The sequence below is a fragment of the Poeciliopsis prolifica genome, unplaced genomic scaffold (assembly GCF_027474105.1).
Source record: "Poeciliopsis prolifica strain line A6 unplaced genomic scaffold, Auburn_PproV2 SCAFFOLD021, whole genome shotgun sequence".
NCBI lineage: Eukaryota > Metazoa > Chordata > Actinopteri > Cyprinodontiformes > Poeciliidae > Poeciliopsis > Poeciliopsis prolifica.
In genome coordinates, this window is record NW_026562396.1 from 5641646 (window position 1) to 5656247 (window position 14602).

At 44.4% G+C, this 14602-nt stretch overlaps 1 protein-coding gene across 5 annotated transcripts; it reads left to right on the forward strand.

The window, feature by feature from the left end:
* The first annotated feature begins 1493 nt into the window (after positions 1-1493).
* Positions 1494-14371, forward strand: skor1a (SKI family transcriptional corepressor 1a). 5 transcript variants are annotated; one of them, XR_008606959.1, is made up of 9 exons: positions 1494-2118; positions 3096-4842; positions 5347-5431; positions 5512-5583; positions 5751-5813; positions 6729-6803; positions 6923-6997; positions 10336-13350; positions 14140-14371. XR_008606959.1 is itself a non-coding variant. In XM_055045136.1 (8 exons), the coding sequence occupies exons 2-8, from the start codon at positions 3106-3108 to the stop codon at positions 10431-10433; spliced, it is 2205 nt and encodes a 734-aa protein (XP_054901111.1). In that variant the 5' UTR covers positions 1494-2118; positions 3096-3105; the 3' UTR covers positions 10434-14371. The 5 variants fall into 5 exon arrangements, 2 of the variants coding, with proteins under 2 accessions (XP_054901111.1, XP_054901112.1); XR_008606960.1 differs by having other exon boundaries at positions 10336-12968; positions 13227-14371; XR_008606961.1 differs by lacking the exon at positions 14140-14371 and having other exon boundaries at positions 6677-6803; positions 10339-10351.
* Positions 14372-14602: the final 231 nt, after the last annotated feature.

The following is a 14602-nucleotide window of genomic DNA, read 5'->3' on the forward strand; positions in this document are numbered from 1 at the left end:
AGCCTTTCAGGGTCTGCTGTGCCCTCTGGTCCCCCTCTTCCCCCCAGAACCCGCTAACTCCCATGCAAAACGTGCTACAACGAGCCACTTAATGCAAGTGACAATTCATTGTTCTGTCACAGACTTGGCTGCATGATGGAGCCATCAGAAGAACTTTTTTTGGCCGAGCGACTTGCCTCGCTGTTTCACGTTGCGTAAATGGCAAACCGAGTAGCAGCTGTAAATATTTGTCTGAGGGTTGATTTTTATTATTATTCTTTGCTCGACTTCTTTTGGTGGAAGTTCAGAGTTTCCTGGGCTGCGTTGAGATGCAGGTCATTACTCCCTGATAGCAGATACGCCTCTTTGGCAACTTATGTTTTGTAGCAACCGGCCATAAGTCAGCTCGTAGCCGTCAGAGGAACCTTTTGATAACATATGATTGAAAATACTTTTAGGCGTCATGCAGTAAATGCAGTAGTTTGACCCTCGAAAGACAGTCTGTTTGAAAAGAACAGGAATGAATGAAAACTGGGCACAATATCTGGAGTTCAATTGTACAACGCTGATAAAAAATGAAAATGGGGAAAGGGAAAACCGACCCACATCTGGAGCACTTCATCCAGATGTTCTGCATCGCTGTTAAAAATATATGTTTATTAAAAAAAAAAAAAAACATCTTGGCTTAAAACTGACCATTTGAACAAAGTAACTCAAAAAATGAACTTATGTGCCATGTTGTCTAATTAGCTCAACAGTGTCTTACAATAAATCATAGGCCAATAAACATATGAGTCTGATATATTTAAAACGTTCGTTATATTATTGGGTCATTTGATCAAGGAAAATTAATTCATTTTTCACTGGAAAGGAATGCTACAAAGTGCTGTAATGTGTGTTTTTTTTCATTTCTTTATCTGTTATTCTAATTCTGTTTTTGCAGCATGCAAGTTTGTTTTTTTTTTTTTTTGTATTTATTATTTATTTATTATTGGGGGTCTCACCCCGTATGATCAACCCTTTGAAAGGCTTTCTAGGGACACCCCTGCATTTAATATCAATAGTTTTGACAATATTTACTTCACTATGGTGCTTCATTCAGGTGTCATTGCAAAAAGTCAGAACTCAACCTGCTTAAATTTCCACGCATCTGTCTTTCATTAGCGTCCTCCTTCCTTTCAGCCTCTTTCTTCTTCTTTTTTTTTTTTTTTTTGTTATTTATTTTTTTATTACGTCCCTAAAGCTGCAGAAGGTGTTTTTTGTGCGTGGCGAGCGTGGAAACCTGACAGATGGCCGAGTAACTTGATAAATAATCCGGGGCCCTTTCCGGTGCTCTGTCCGCCCTCCGCAGCGCCACGCGTGCTGCAGCTCGCTTTGACTCCGGGAGCAAATTACGCAAGACGCGCAGTCGCAACCGAGCTGATCCTTAATGCAAATGTAACGCCGTGATCGGTTTGACCCCGGCGGGGCCTCCAGAGGGTCTTCACTAACTAGAGTTTAAAGGGGCCGCCTCACACGCCGCCCACTTGACTGCATCCCCGGCGAATGCTGCACGTTTCTGATAAATCGTCTTATAATTCGCTTTTGTGAGTCGATTCGGAATTAGCAGGAGCTCGCGATAATCTCGAGGCCACATTTCTCCCAACACGGGGGTCAGCGGGGGCTTAATTGTGGAACTATCTCTCTTATCATCTCCGTGAGTCAAAAACAATTGCGAATTATCCAAAGCGTTGTGCAGCTCGGCGTGTGTTTGCGTGTGCGTTAGAGGAGGGGAGGCAGAGAGGGAGAGCCATTACACATCAGCATGACAGCAGGGAGAGCAGGAGGAGGAAGAGGAGGAGGAGAGAGGTGCCATGTGCTTCCTGTCTACCCGCCATTCACCTCCCTGAGCTCCAACAGGATGGAGGTCCTGTGCGCCGCTGCTGCTTCTTCTTCTTCTTCTTCTTCTTCTTCTTCTTCTTCTCGCATTTCAGCCAACTGACATAGAGTTCACACTCTGCGGTGTTTTGTCCCCTGTTTTCAATCGTCGTTTCCATCCGGGACGCATTGATCCTGAAATTTCATCTCCTTGTCGTTTTTATTTTATTGTTTTATTTTTCCACTCTGATCGTCGCTGGAGTGTCTTTTCTGGAGAGAAAGGTACGTGGTATTCTATTATTATTATTATTATTATTATTATTATTATTATTATTATTATTAAAACTTCAATTAACTAAAAAATACCTATATCAATGTCTACATATGTTTTGTTGCCATTTCCAGCACGAATCGAGTTCGGAGCACGCGCGTCCCGTATCAAACTGTATCACTCGGCCGTTAAACTTTAATGAAAACCCCGCGTGCCAGATCTCCGCGGCCTCCATTACGCAGTCCGTGGGCGCAGGTGAACGCGCTCGCGCGTTTGCGCGCGCGCGCGCGAGAGAGGGCCCTACTCCAACCTAATTCCCGGCTACTGTCTGAGGCTAATCTGCGCTGAAGCTTTAATTATATATAGGGCTGGTCTTTTATTAACAATGCGGGGACGCACGCTTGGATCCGTGTAATTACCTGAAAAGCAGCTTACAGTTGCTCTTTTCCTCTCCGCTAAGCGCATTGGCGCAGCTCAGGCGGCGCTCTCCTTCTGTCCCTTTCCGTGTGTAAGGATCTTATGTGACTCTTAAGTAGCTGCTCCGTAAGTGCTGAGCCGATTTGAAGATAAGGGGAGCAGAAGAGGTCCTCCTTCCACGCAGGAGGTCACCCAAAAAAAAAAACAACAACCAAAAAACCAAAAACAAACAAGAAATCCGGTAGAGGAGGCCGGACGCGCAAAAGAAGAAGAGCTCAGACTGATTTCACTTTTGCAGTTATAAAAACCTTCATAAACTATTATTATTTCCATATTTGTTTATTTATTATTATAACTACAAGTAATAATACAAATTATTAATGGCATTATTAGTGTTTTTATTTGCATATTGATTACTTATTTAGATTTAAATTAGCACCAAAAAATTGTTTTGGTTAAATAGTTGATATAATTACATTATTTGCTTTTTTGACTATATGCCTATAATAAATGGTTGTACACCCCCCAGACCCCCTCCAAGCTATTTCAGCACTTTGTTTTTGACCGTCAGGCTTCCAGGGATGGAGTCGATGCCCGGACATCTTGGAGACGCGGGACGAGACGCCAGCTCTTCCCCGAGTTTGAAGCAGGACGCGCAGAGCTTCTCCGGCCCAAACTCCCTCAAACCGAACCAAGTGAGTGAAACCTCCCTGTACGGGGTGCCCATCGTCTCTCTAGTCATAGATGGGAAAGAGAGACTCTGCCTGGCCCAGATTTCCAACACGCTGCTGAAGAACTACAGCTACAACGAGATCCACAACCGCCGCGTGGCTCTGGGCATCACCTGCGTGCAGTGCACGCCCGTCCAGCTGGAGCTGCTGCGGCGCGCCGGGGCCATGCCTATCTCGTCCAGGCGCTGCGGCATGATCACCAAACGGGAGGCCGAGCGGCTCTGCAAGTCGTTCCTGGGGGCGCACAGCCCCCCGAAGCTGCCGGAGAATTTCGCCTTCGACGTGTCGCACGAGTGCGCGTGGGGCTGCAGGGGCAGCTTCATCCCCGCCAGGTACAACAGCTCCAGGGCGAAGTGCATCAAATGCAGCTTTTGCAACATGTATTTCTCCCCGAATAAGTTCATCTTTCACTCCCACCGCACTCCGGAGTCCAAGTACCTGCAGCCGGACGCGGCGAACTTCAATTCGTGGAGACGGCACCTGAAACTGACGGACAAGAAGCCGTCTGAGGATATAAACCACGCGTGGGAGGACGTTAAGGCCATGTTCAACGGGGGGAGCAGGAAAAGGACTCTGCCCATGAGCGGGTCGGGGATGTCCTCGTCGCTGAAATCGCAGGCCTCGTCCAGCTTGGCTCCAACTAGCTCCCCTGAGGTCCCTCACAAAACTTTACGGTGCGACGAGGAGCAGGGAAGCAATAACTTAAGCTTGGCGGGCGGCGCGAGGAGCTACCCGGTCATCCCGGTGCCCAGCAAGAGCTTTGGCATGCTCCAGAAGATCCCCCCACCTCTGTTCCCTCCCCACCCGTATGGCTTCCCCAGCTACGCGCTGTGTCAGAAAAAGAGCGACGGAGTGACTGAGGGTAGCAAGCCCAGTGTTCCCGGGGTGTTTTGGCCCGGCGCAAAGGACTCCCTCTACCCCGCTTTCCCCATGTTCTGGCCCGCAGCCGGTGGCCTGCCCATGCCGCCCTATCCGGGCTCCCCGCCCAAGCCTCCGGCAGAGCGGCCGGGCGTCCGGCAAGCCGAGTTGGACCTGTCTGACCAGAGCGAAAGGGGCGCGAACACACCCAAAGACACAACCCCGCACCCCCACCACGAGCGCAGTCCCAGCTCTCAGTCCTCCTCCGCCAGGAACGACGAGGACAAGTCCGGGGACGAGGCCTCCCAGAGGAAGATCAGCTACATCTCGGCCTTCAGGCCCGTGGTCAAGGACGCGGAGACCATCGCCAAACTCTACGGCAACCGGGACGGGTTCGGCGCGCGCCCGGGCTACCTGTCCCCGGATTTCATCAGCGAGAGCTCCAGCTACAGGTCGGCCTCTCCGGACAGGGACAGCGTGGTGGACGAGGAAGACGACGACCCGGACGTGGACGTGGAGTCCAACCGGGGTCCCGAGGAAGAGGAGTCGGGCCTGATCTCCCCCGGTGGGGACCTGCGCGGTTCCCCCGCGCTCGAGCGGGTCTGTTCTGTTGCGGAGGAGAGCCAGGAGCGGCCCGACGGCTCCTCCAGCCCCGGGGCAGCTGGGGCATCACCGCGGGGCTCGTCGGATGAGAACCGGCAGATGCGCAACGGCTCCCCGCTTCATGAGGTGAGATTAGATGAGATGAAGCTTTAATGATCCCCGGAGGGAAAGTTAGACTGAAGCAGCAGGGGTAAATATGAGAGAAATGGTGACCAGCACGGACTTAATCAAAGGCAATTGGCCTTTGTACTTTATACAACAGAGAGAAAATTAGTAGCTCTTGAGCAAGGCAGCAGGACTTTTATAATTTTTTATTATTATTTAAATATAGGCTATACATAAAAAAACTACTACAACGGTTATTATTATTATTATTATTATTATTATTATTATTATTATTATTATTATTATTATTATTATTATTATTATTATTATTTCAACGGACCTGGTCAGTTACTAGTCATAATTTTAAATAAAAGCCTTTAATTATTACTATTATTAATTATTATTATTATCATTATTATTGTTGTTGTTAAAAAAAATTAAATAAAACAGAGCTTCTTTTTTTTTTTTTTTTTTTTTTTTTGAATGGCTGCAATTAATGGCGTGTAATTGCCCTCTGTCTTGCAGGTGTACCCACATGAAAAGGACGGCCCGGCGCTCCTCCTGAGCGAACCTCCCGCCTTCGGCTCCAAGCAGTCGAGCAGACCCAGCGGTGAGATTATCGATCCGATTCATTCCCGGCTGTTCGCCTTTTAACGCCAAAGACAACCGTCCTCCCGTTTCTCTGTCCAGGCGTCCATCACATGACCGAAATGCAAACGCAGCGCGGTGCGGCGTCCTATCCGGAGCAGACGGACAGACAAGGTTTTAAAGCATCCTCTCGTGTATTTCCCGATGAATATGATTGTTTAGCCTACAACTGAAAGCTTGAAAATCATCAGATGATTTTTTTAAAAAATATAAAAACATTGTTTTAAATTCATATGATTTATTTTACTGTTTTTATTTTTGTTTTGTTTATTCTTTTACAGGTGATGGAGCTTTACGCATCGACATCAGCGTCCACGAGAGAGATCTGGAGAACATGGCCAAAGGTAGGAAGCGCTTTAAGCCTCAAAACCTTAAAGTTAACACATCATCCGCAACAATTCACGACGTGGCAGCGATTTGGACGGGGAGGAGGGGAGGGGGGGGAGGAGGAGGTGCAGATCTTATTTCCTTGTTTTTATTTTTGATCGTTCACGTTTACGAAGCGAAACTGGGGCCCCTGGGCGATTTAAAGAAACCCAACGCGCGCCTGAATAAAACCAACCCTCGGATTTCCACCTGATTCGAAAAGGAAGCCGCTAAAGGCGCGAGAACACACACACACACACACACACACACACACACACACACACACACACACACACACACACACACACACACACACACACACACACGCACGCACAAACGCGCGCGTCCAAGTCTCCCGAACGCGAATTTGCATTTTATAGGCCTACAGTGTTTCCATAGTTGTTAACCACTTAATCACGAGATGTAGGAGTTTTGACTTATTATTGTAAGGGGGAAATCGTTTAGAGGCTATTAATATTTTAACGAACAGAGCCGTAACCCCGAGGCGCGGCAGCTAATTATTTTACAACGCTTGGAAAAACCCTGGGACTCCGTTATTATCGTCTCCACCTCCAGGCAATGCATGGCAATTACTGCGGCAGCCTGAGAGAGAGAGAGAGAGAGAGAGGGAGGGAGAGAGGGAGGGAGAGAGAGAGAGAGAGAGAGAGAGAGAGAGAGAGAGAGAATGGTTGTTATCAAGGATAGAAATACACCTGAAGTCGTTTTACTGCAGGAGCTGCAACAGATCCTTATGAGTAGCAAAAAAAAAAAAAAAAGAAAAAAGGATGTGAATTTGATGAGGTGTGTTTTTTTAAATATATATATTTTTTACTTGTATTAGTTTGTGGAGATGCGATGGGATCGTCCGTCTTGACGCTAACGTCTCTTTCCAGAAGAGTTGCAGAAGCAGCTGGTGGAGCAAGTGGAGCTGAGGAAGAAGCTGGAGAGAGAATTTCAGCATCTGAAAGGTATGAGAGGCAAAAAGTGAGTGCGCTCGGCGAGCGAGGAGCCGTCAGAGAGACGAGAAGCAAAAGGCGAGACGCAGAGCGAGTCTGTCCACACGATGAGGGTCCCTTGTTCTCCTCAGATAATTTCCAGGACCAAATGAAGCGTGAGCTGTCCTACAGGGAGGAGATGGTCCAGCAGCTGCAGATTGTTCGAGGTGGGTCTCTTTCTGCTGCCCTGGCAAGCAGACTCAGATCGGTCCTCCTTTAAGTTGAAGCAACACGACTCCTTGTCCGTTGAATCCAGCTAGCTTCTCACGCTCATAAAAAGGAAAAAATGACACTCGCGTGTTTGAAATATCAACACACGAAGTTGAGTTGTGTTGGGTTGCCCCCTCCCCACGCCGCAAAGCTCCACGTTCATTTCTGATTTGGTGCCATGGCCGAGGTGAAAACTGAAACCACATTGTTTTGCTTGCAAATGTCATTTTCTCCTAAATCATGTTCTGGAAAATTGAATAGACAGACCATTATGTAGCTCTGTATCGGTTACATGCAGCAGACATCAACTAATGCCACCCGTTAAAGGATTGGTTTAACGTTACAGTCGTTTAAATACAAGGTTCAAGTACACAGAGGGGTCACTCTAAATACCACAGGGGCAAACGGCACACATTACACTCCTCCACATAATGCTCACCATTTGATTTTAGTCTTATTTTTTTCTCCCTTTCCTCAGTAATCCTCGTCGACCAGGATTTTTTTATTTTATTTTACTTCTTTAATCGACGGTTTGTGCAACGAGCCTTTTTAGCAGAAGCTGAACGGTAAATTTGATCTGGTCCACAGGGAGAAAACAATACTCACATTTTCACCCACAAGCTCAGAAAATATATGCAAGAGCTACTTTTGTTGTTGTTGTTGTTATTATTATTATTTTTCAGTCAGCCTCTCCTTTCGTCAGTGGTCAGTATTTACTGTAAGGAAGAGTTAAAGTGCAGGCCCTCATTTTTCTAGCCTGCCTCCAGTGGAAAGCACCATTGGCCATTCCTTCGTTTCATAACGGCTGGAAGGTATTTTTATTGTGAGTGACGAAGACAAAGAAAAAAAACGACTCAAACAAAGATGATCTGACTTAATAAAATCAAATTGTCTGTCGTTTAGAGCGATTGTTTTATTTATTTGTTCATTTTGCCGAAAATTGTGTTTCTGAGATGAGACCTGAGCTCAGCTAATCGGGTTGTCGTTAATTTTCCTTCAAAATGTGTTTCTGCATGGGGAAAACATGCAAAAAAAAAACAAAAAAAAAAACGACAGTGCAATTTATAAACCAAATTAAACAAAATGTGACAATTTTGAATGTAAGTGTCATTAAATGAGCCTACAGAACAACCAATTATGACAAATTTCTCTTATTTCTCTTATTTAACTTTTTGGTTTTTTTTGTCAAAAATACTTCTTTTTCTCTCTTTTTTCTATTTTCATCAGAGAGGCTTGTTGGTGCTCAGCAGGACAGAAAATCTCCCAAACCACTTCTATTTGGACCCGCAGTTAAACTGGATGAAATAAACAAACCTGCTGCTTTTCTCTAGCAGAAGCTGAAACCACAAATATCTCCCCGAACGTCGATGTTCGCAGTTACGCCATCGGGAAAACTCAATAGCAGGGGGTGGGAAAGCCAGTTCCGCAAGAGTCCGCTTTCTTAACGTCGCGTGTGGCCAGATTGTTTTGTAGATTTTCTTCAAAATGCAAATAAGGTTTTCAAATTTCCGATGACATTCTCGTGGCGGTCGAATCATGGTTTCAAACTTCAAAGCTGCACTAAAAAACAAACAAACAAACAAACAAACACCCACATGATTGTGAAACGGTGTTAAAATGAAAGATGAAGGGGAGAAATGTCGCGTTGATCATTATCACAACAACTATGACAACATCTACAGAATCCAGTTTATGAATTGTGAAGCTTCAGGCTATTGGATGTTTCTCTATCCCTGAGTTGTTTGGTATTTAAATACAGTTATTTTCACTAGACGCCAAGACTATTAGACACACATGCATATAGACAAATGATGGTGCTGGTAAAAGTTTGTCTAAGAAGAACAAGAAACTGGGCGACTAAAGAAAGAGAAAATAATCTGAAAGCTCAAGTTTGAAAGAATAACTGGTTCATGGTTAAACCTTCTGTATTTGCAGGGTTCAGGCGGTTTGCTTTACTAAACAGTATCGGTAATGGAAGAAACCAGGTATGAAAAAGTATGGCCGATGAGTTTATGAAAACCAGAATATGTGACAAAAATCAATGAACGACACTTTGACGTTATTTGGAGCCTAACGATTAGTCAAAGTTGCCGGTCGACATCGTTTCTGAAAGACGTGCGAAAAAAAAACTCTTTGAGCTGCTAGAACATTAAAACTCTTATGTCCACAGACAGGAAAACACAACAAATCTCAGTAAAATAAAATAAAATAAAATAAAATAATCAAAGGCCCCTCCCATCAGGAGCAAGTTGGTTGAAAAGTGTTAATCATCGTGTCCTTTTGCATATCTTTGCTACACTTTCCTTATTTCTCCACCTGCTGCCATCATTTACCTGAAAGTGTGGCACTTCATCCTTGACCAAGAGAGGCAGAACAGCTAAAGCATAATAAAAAACAGCTTTTTGACTGATTTCTCTTATTCCCTGGAGGAAAATCGTCTAGCAGCTGCAGAAGACTCTAAACTGTGGCAGAGATTCGCCTCCAGCAGGTCACAGAACACACAGCCAGAGCTCCAGTGCAGCGGCTAAGATCAAAATGCATTCCCGCGTCAGGGCGGTCCAGTTGAAGTTCAAACGTAAATTAAATTGTTCCTTTAAAACGGCAACAAGGAGCAGCGTGACGCAGATGTGAGGAAACTCACCAACTTCCTGCAGCTTTCAGCTTTTCTTCTGAGCTGCGGAGCAGAACAGATGAAGGGCAGCAGCTGGAGATGCTGTCAGTCCACCACTCAGACATGTGATATTAACAAAATCAAATGTCATATTTCTGTTTAGGACAGCTTCTATTTGTTAAGTGTTTAAGGCCAGGAATCAAATCCAGACACCGGTTTAGGCTTATTTGTCCTGATATACATATATAAAGATTAGGCTTCCACTCTGTGCACAGATATTTTCTGGAGGTTTTGTGACGTTTTGTCGAATGAGATCAAAGTGCTTAAATTTAAGATTTAATGAAAAAGTTAAACACAAATTTTATGTTTCATCCTTCATGTTTTTTTTGTTTTTTACTTTCAAATGCTCAAGAGATAAACTGAACATGGTTTGTTTTAACAGAAGAAACAAAGTGGACATTTTTTAATGTATTTATTTTCATAACTTCTGAAATTTCCCGCTCGTTTGTCAACAGAAACAGGTTGCGCGTTTGCTCTTTCTTCAAACGCGCCTGCTGCTGCAGCGCCGCGCTTCGGACAGGCCTCATGAAACGTGTGGGAATCAAAACAGAACCGGTCACTAACCGAACTCTTGTTGTTGTTCTCGCCTTCATGTCGTCACCGATGGGCCCCCTTCGCCCCCAGAAGCTCACGACGCCCTTCACCATTTCTCCTGCAAGATGCTCACTCCCCGTCAGTGCACCGGCGCCTGCACCTTCAAGCCGCCCCTGCTGCCCCCTTAGTGCCGCCGCACCCCAGCAGCCCGAGGAGACACACTCACGCCCCACACACACTCAAAGGTCCGGCCTCGAGAGCCTTCATGTGTCCACCTCTCCCACCTGTGACCCCGGGACTGCTCCTCCTCCTCCTGCTGCTGCTGCTGCTGCTGCTGTGTGGATACATCTCTGAGAGAATCCGTCAAGGCTCCGGAGGAGACGGACTGGGCCGCGGCCTCTCCTCCAAAGAACCGGACTCTTGTGTCAAAGAGGAAATGTGAGCTTCACGCTGCGAACCGGAGGACTGCTGATCCGAGGCTGCAAAGCTCAAACCAAGGAACGAATGGAAACTGTCTGCTCTTTCACTACTCTGAAGAGAAAATACATTATATACATACAAATATATATATATATACACACATATATATATATATACATATATATACACGTCATGTGACAATGTGCAATGCTTGTATTTATTACGACATTAAGTTAAAAGCTCATTTGTTAGATTTTGTTGCACCTTTGAATATGTTTTTACATGTATTTGTAATTGATCTTGGGTTTGTACTCTGTGTTTGTCATGAAGCACTTTAACCGGACGACATTTCCAAACACCAAAACTCCCTCCTCCAGCTCGTCTCTGCGCGTCACAAACGCAGCACTTCAGGCTCTCGCTTCAGGCCGTAAAGAAACGTTCTGCAGCAAGCTAAAAGGAAGCAGAAGAGAAGCAAAACACGCGGATGCATCTGTTTAAGAACGCTTCTCACTGTCGCTTTCTGTTGAATTCGTCTGTCTCAGCAAGCTGAACCGAGACCTTCTTTCCTTTTTTGTCCTTTTCACCTGAAGCGCTTTTTATACGAACACCGATCCAAGTGTGTAAACTACAAACTGCTTCTTTTTTTGTTTGTTTTTTTTTTTTTGTCGTTCGCTGAACTCGTTCAAAAGAAGAATGGACTCTTGCTTTCTGACACAAACACACCGTTCTCCTCTTTATCCCTGTACAAATTCAAATAAAACCTGAAAAGCTGTCTGGGCTTCATGTCCCTGACTTTTACTGGTTTTGTTTTGTTTTTCCCTGAGTACCCTGGTGGGAGCCTGACACCTGCTGGCTTCTTTCCAGAACAGATCCCCTCTCCTCCCTCCCTCTGCCCCCTCTGCCCCCCGGGGGGTGGATCGGGTTGCCTCCCATGGCTGTTTGAGCTCAACATGATCTCTTTCATTAGGCGTCCGACATCAGCGCATGACATGTCCAGTCATCTTCCACTGCTTGACGTGGAGTCGGGGAGGTTAGGGGAGGCAGGTTGATCCACTGGTGAAATCTAATTCTTCAGACGGGACGACTAATAGATATTGATTACCCTGCGCGCCTCATGCTGAGACAGATACTCGCATAATGCCACCAGTGCAGGTGGAATGCTAATCGCCCCCTGTGGCAGAGCTTGTAACCCTCTGAGTGCCTGACGAGGTCCAGGAGATGAACAGCATCGAGACATTGGTGGGGATGACTGGGGCTGGTATGTGGAGACAAACACTGATGGATTACTTGCCCTGTTGAGTTTTATCTCGGTTAATCGACCGGCTGTCCCTGGGATTATTTGGAGGATTTGCGATTCTCTCTGTGCTCGTTTTGTGATGTTTTGGGGGTTTTTTGGCACGTGTCACTCGCCTGTGATTGTTTTGAGATCGACTCTCTTTCTGTTTGCTGTTCTTTTTTATACATATTTGCAGGTTGATTTGTGTTTGTTGATTTATTTTTAATTTATTTCCTTTTTTTTTGAGATATTGATTTGTGTCTTTTTTTCAACCTTTTTTAAAGAAATTATTTAACTTTTTTTTTTTTTGCTTGGTTGTTTTGTGACCTTTCTGTGACCTTTCTGTGACCAGTCAGCGACGTCTGGCCTGTGAACAGCAGGCCCTTCTTCAGGCACAAGGCGCTTTACAAGCAGACAAAATACGGTCGTCATTTTAATGTCGTTGTTTTGTGATTTTCCTTTTTTCTTTTTTTATTTGTGTCATTGTGGTTGTTCGAGAATAGTTCTGTGTATGTTTTTGTGTTATTGTTTAATGTTTGTTCATTTATTTTGTATGCTCGGGTTTTCCAGACTCTAATTTCAGTTTAAAAAAAAAAAAGTCTGATAAAATAGTTTTTTATTTTTGCATTTTTTATAGCCTTCTTGCATCATTCTTTAATTTCCTTGTGTTCATATTGTGGATGTACACAAACAGAGCCAGGACAAGGTACATGCAAGCTAAGCTGCTTCAGCTAAAGGTCCATTTCACATAAATTATTGCTAAAACCTCCAATATATTCAAAACAAAACTTGAGATAATATCTTTTAATTTACAGAAATTGTAGCTTTTTATTTGCTTGAGGCTCAAGTAGTTTGCTGAGGAAGAATTTCATTGATATTTATGTTAACATATGTGATCTACTGTTGCTGGTTGACTCATTTCTGCTGCTCGTGTCTTCAAAACCAATCGATAAATAAACGACAGATGGAAGCTCTTCTCTGACTGCTGAGTCTGCTGTACTCCACACACATCTGTCACACCAAGCAAGTAAGTCATACTTTGCCTCCACAGTTTAATTATGCCTATTTATTTCAGAAATAATGTGCGCTGGAATTTGGGGCTCACAAGCCTCAAGCGGCTCTGGTTTCGGATGTGAGCAGGTTTCCTTTCTGTGTCTGCATATTGCTCATGGTAAAAAAAATAAAAAATACAAAGTGTACGCATGCTTGTTAGTCCTTTCAGTGTCAATTTCTCCTTCTTATATCTCTGTCTTTCTGTTGGATCAGATCTCTTTTACTTTTTAAGCTTCTGTTTCAGGAGGTTTGTGTTGCTGGTGTCCCTGGAGTCTCTGCTGTCTGCGGTGAAGAGGAACAAAACTCTCCTCGTTAAGATGTTGTACAAAACTATTCTCTCTCCCAAAGACGAAAAGGTAAACCGGATTATTTACATTTTCCAGCAACTTCTGTTACGAATATTGCAAGTAAAATCATCAGCACCGCAGTTCCCTTTTGCTAAAGGACTAGTAAAATGTCCTGTCATTTTAAAGAGTCCACTGCATGGGCCCACAGCATCACAGATCCTCCACCATATTTTGAGATTGTCCAGGTAACGTCCAAACGCAGTTTGGGAAACTCCACAAGTTTTTCCTGAACATCACTCCCAAACAGCTGGTGAGCATAAAAACAGCATCCAATGGTTATTTTAAAGACTTGGGAACTCTGAGGTGCCTCCGTTTGCTGCAACGTCAAGCTTTGAGGTTTTAATACCCGAGTTCTGCTGTCTCTTTCTGGCTGCAAGATAAACTAAGTTTCTCTCCCAACAGTTCCAGCTGTGATGGTTAACGTGTCATGTTTTATTCTGTTCCAGCAGCTATTCTGATTTGAGTCATTTTCTAAAGATGAACACTGATCCATCTTAAGGTCTCGTTGTGTTCGTGTGTGTGTGTGTGTGTGTATGTGTGTGTGTGTGTGTGTGTGAGCTGCTTGGACCTTGTGCAAAAGCAAACGCTTTTATTCGTACGACATTCAGCCGATCAACCATGTTCCACTCAGAGATGTACAATTTACACTTTGACTTGTTCTGGGGTGACACAATGTGACGGTTTCTACATTGTGAAAGACGGAGAAGAAAATCACAGAAACAAATAAATGATCCACTTTGACGTGTCTTTTTTATTATTATTTATTTGAACTTCTTCACCTCATATTTTCTTCACCAGGGTCTCTAAGCCATCGTTTTCTTGATGTAGTGTGTGTTTGGTGCCACCGTCCGGCTGGAGGCAAAACTACCAATTCAGCACAGCCACAAAAAAACTGAACTGCACCAGAATCTCACAGTGACCCCGGTGAGCCGCACATGACTCTGTCTTTACAGTCAAACAAAGAGTAGAGTGGACTGCAAGGAATAAATCAGCTCTGGACTGGCATGCTCTCCAGTCTTACCAACAATTTAAAGGTGAAAACAAAACTTTACATGTTAATGTGGGAATTTTTGCCTGAACTGAATAAATATTTTAGTTGAGTTTTTTTTTTGTGTGTGTGTCTTTTTCTAAAAGTCGCAGTGTGAGATTTTGTTCAGCGATGAAAGATGAAAACATTTTCTAGGGTTTTTTGTTTTTTATTTTTACCAGAACTACCAATAAATATGGATGGCATCATGCAAACCACCCCATTATCAATTTT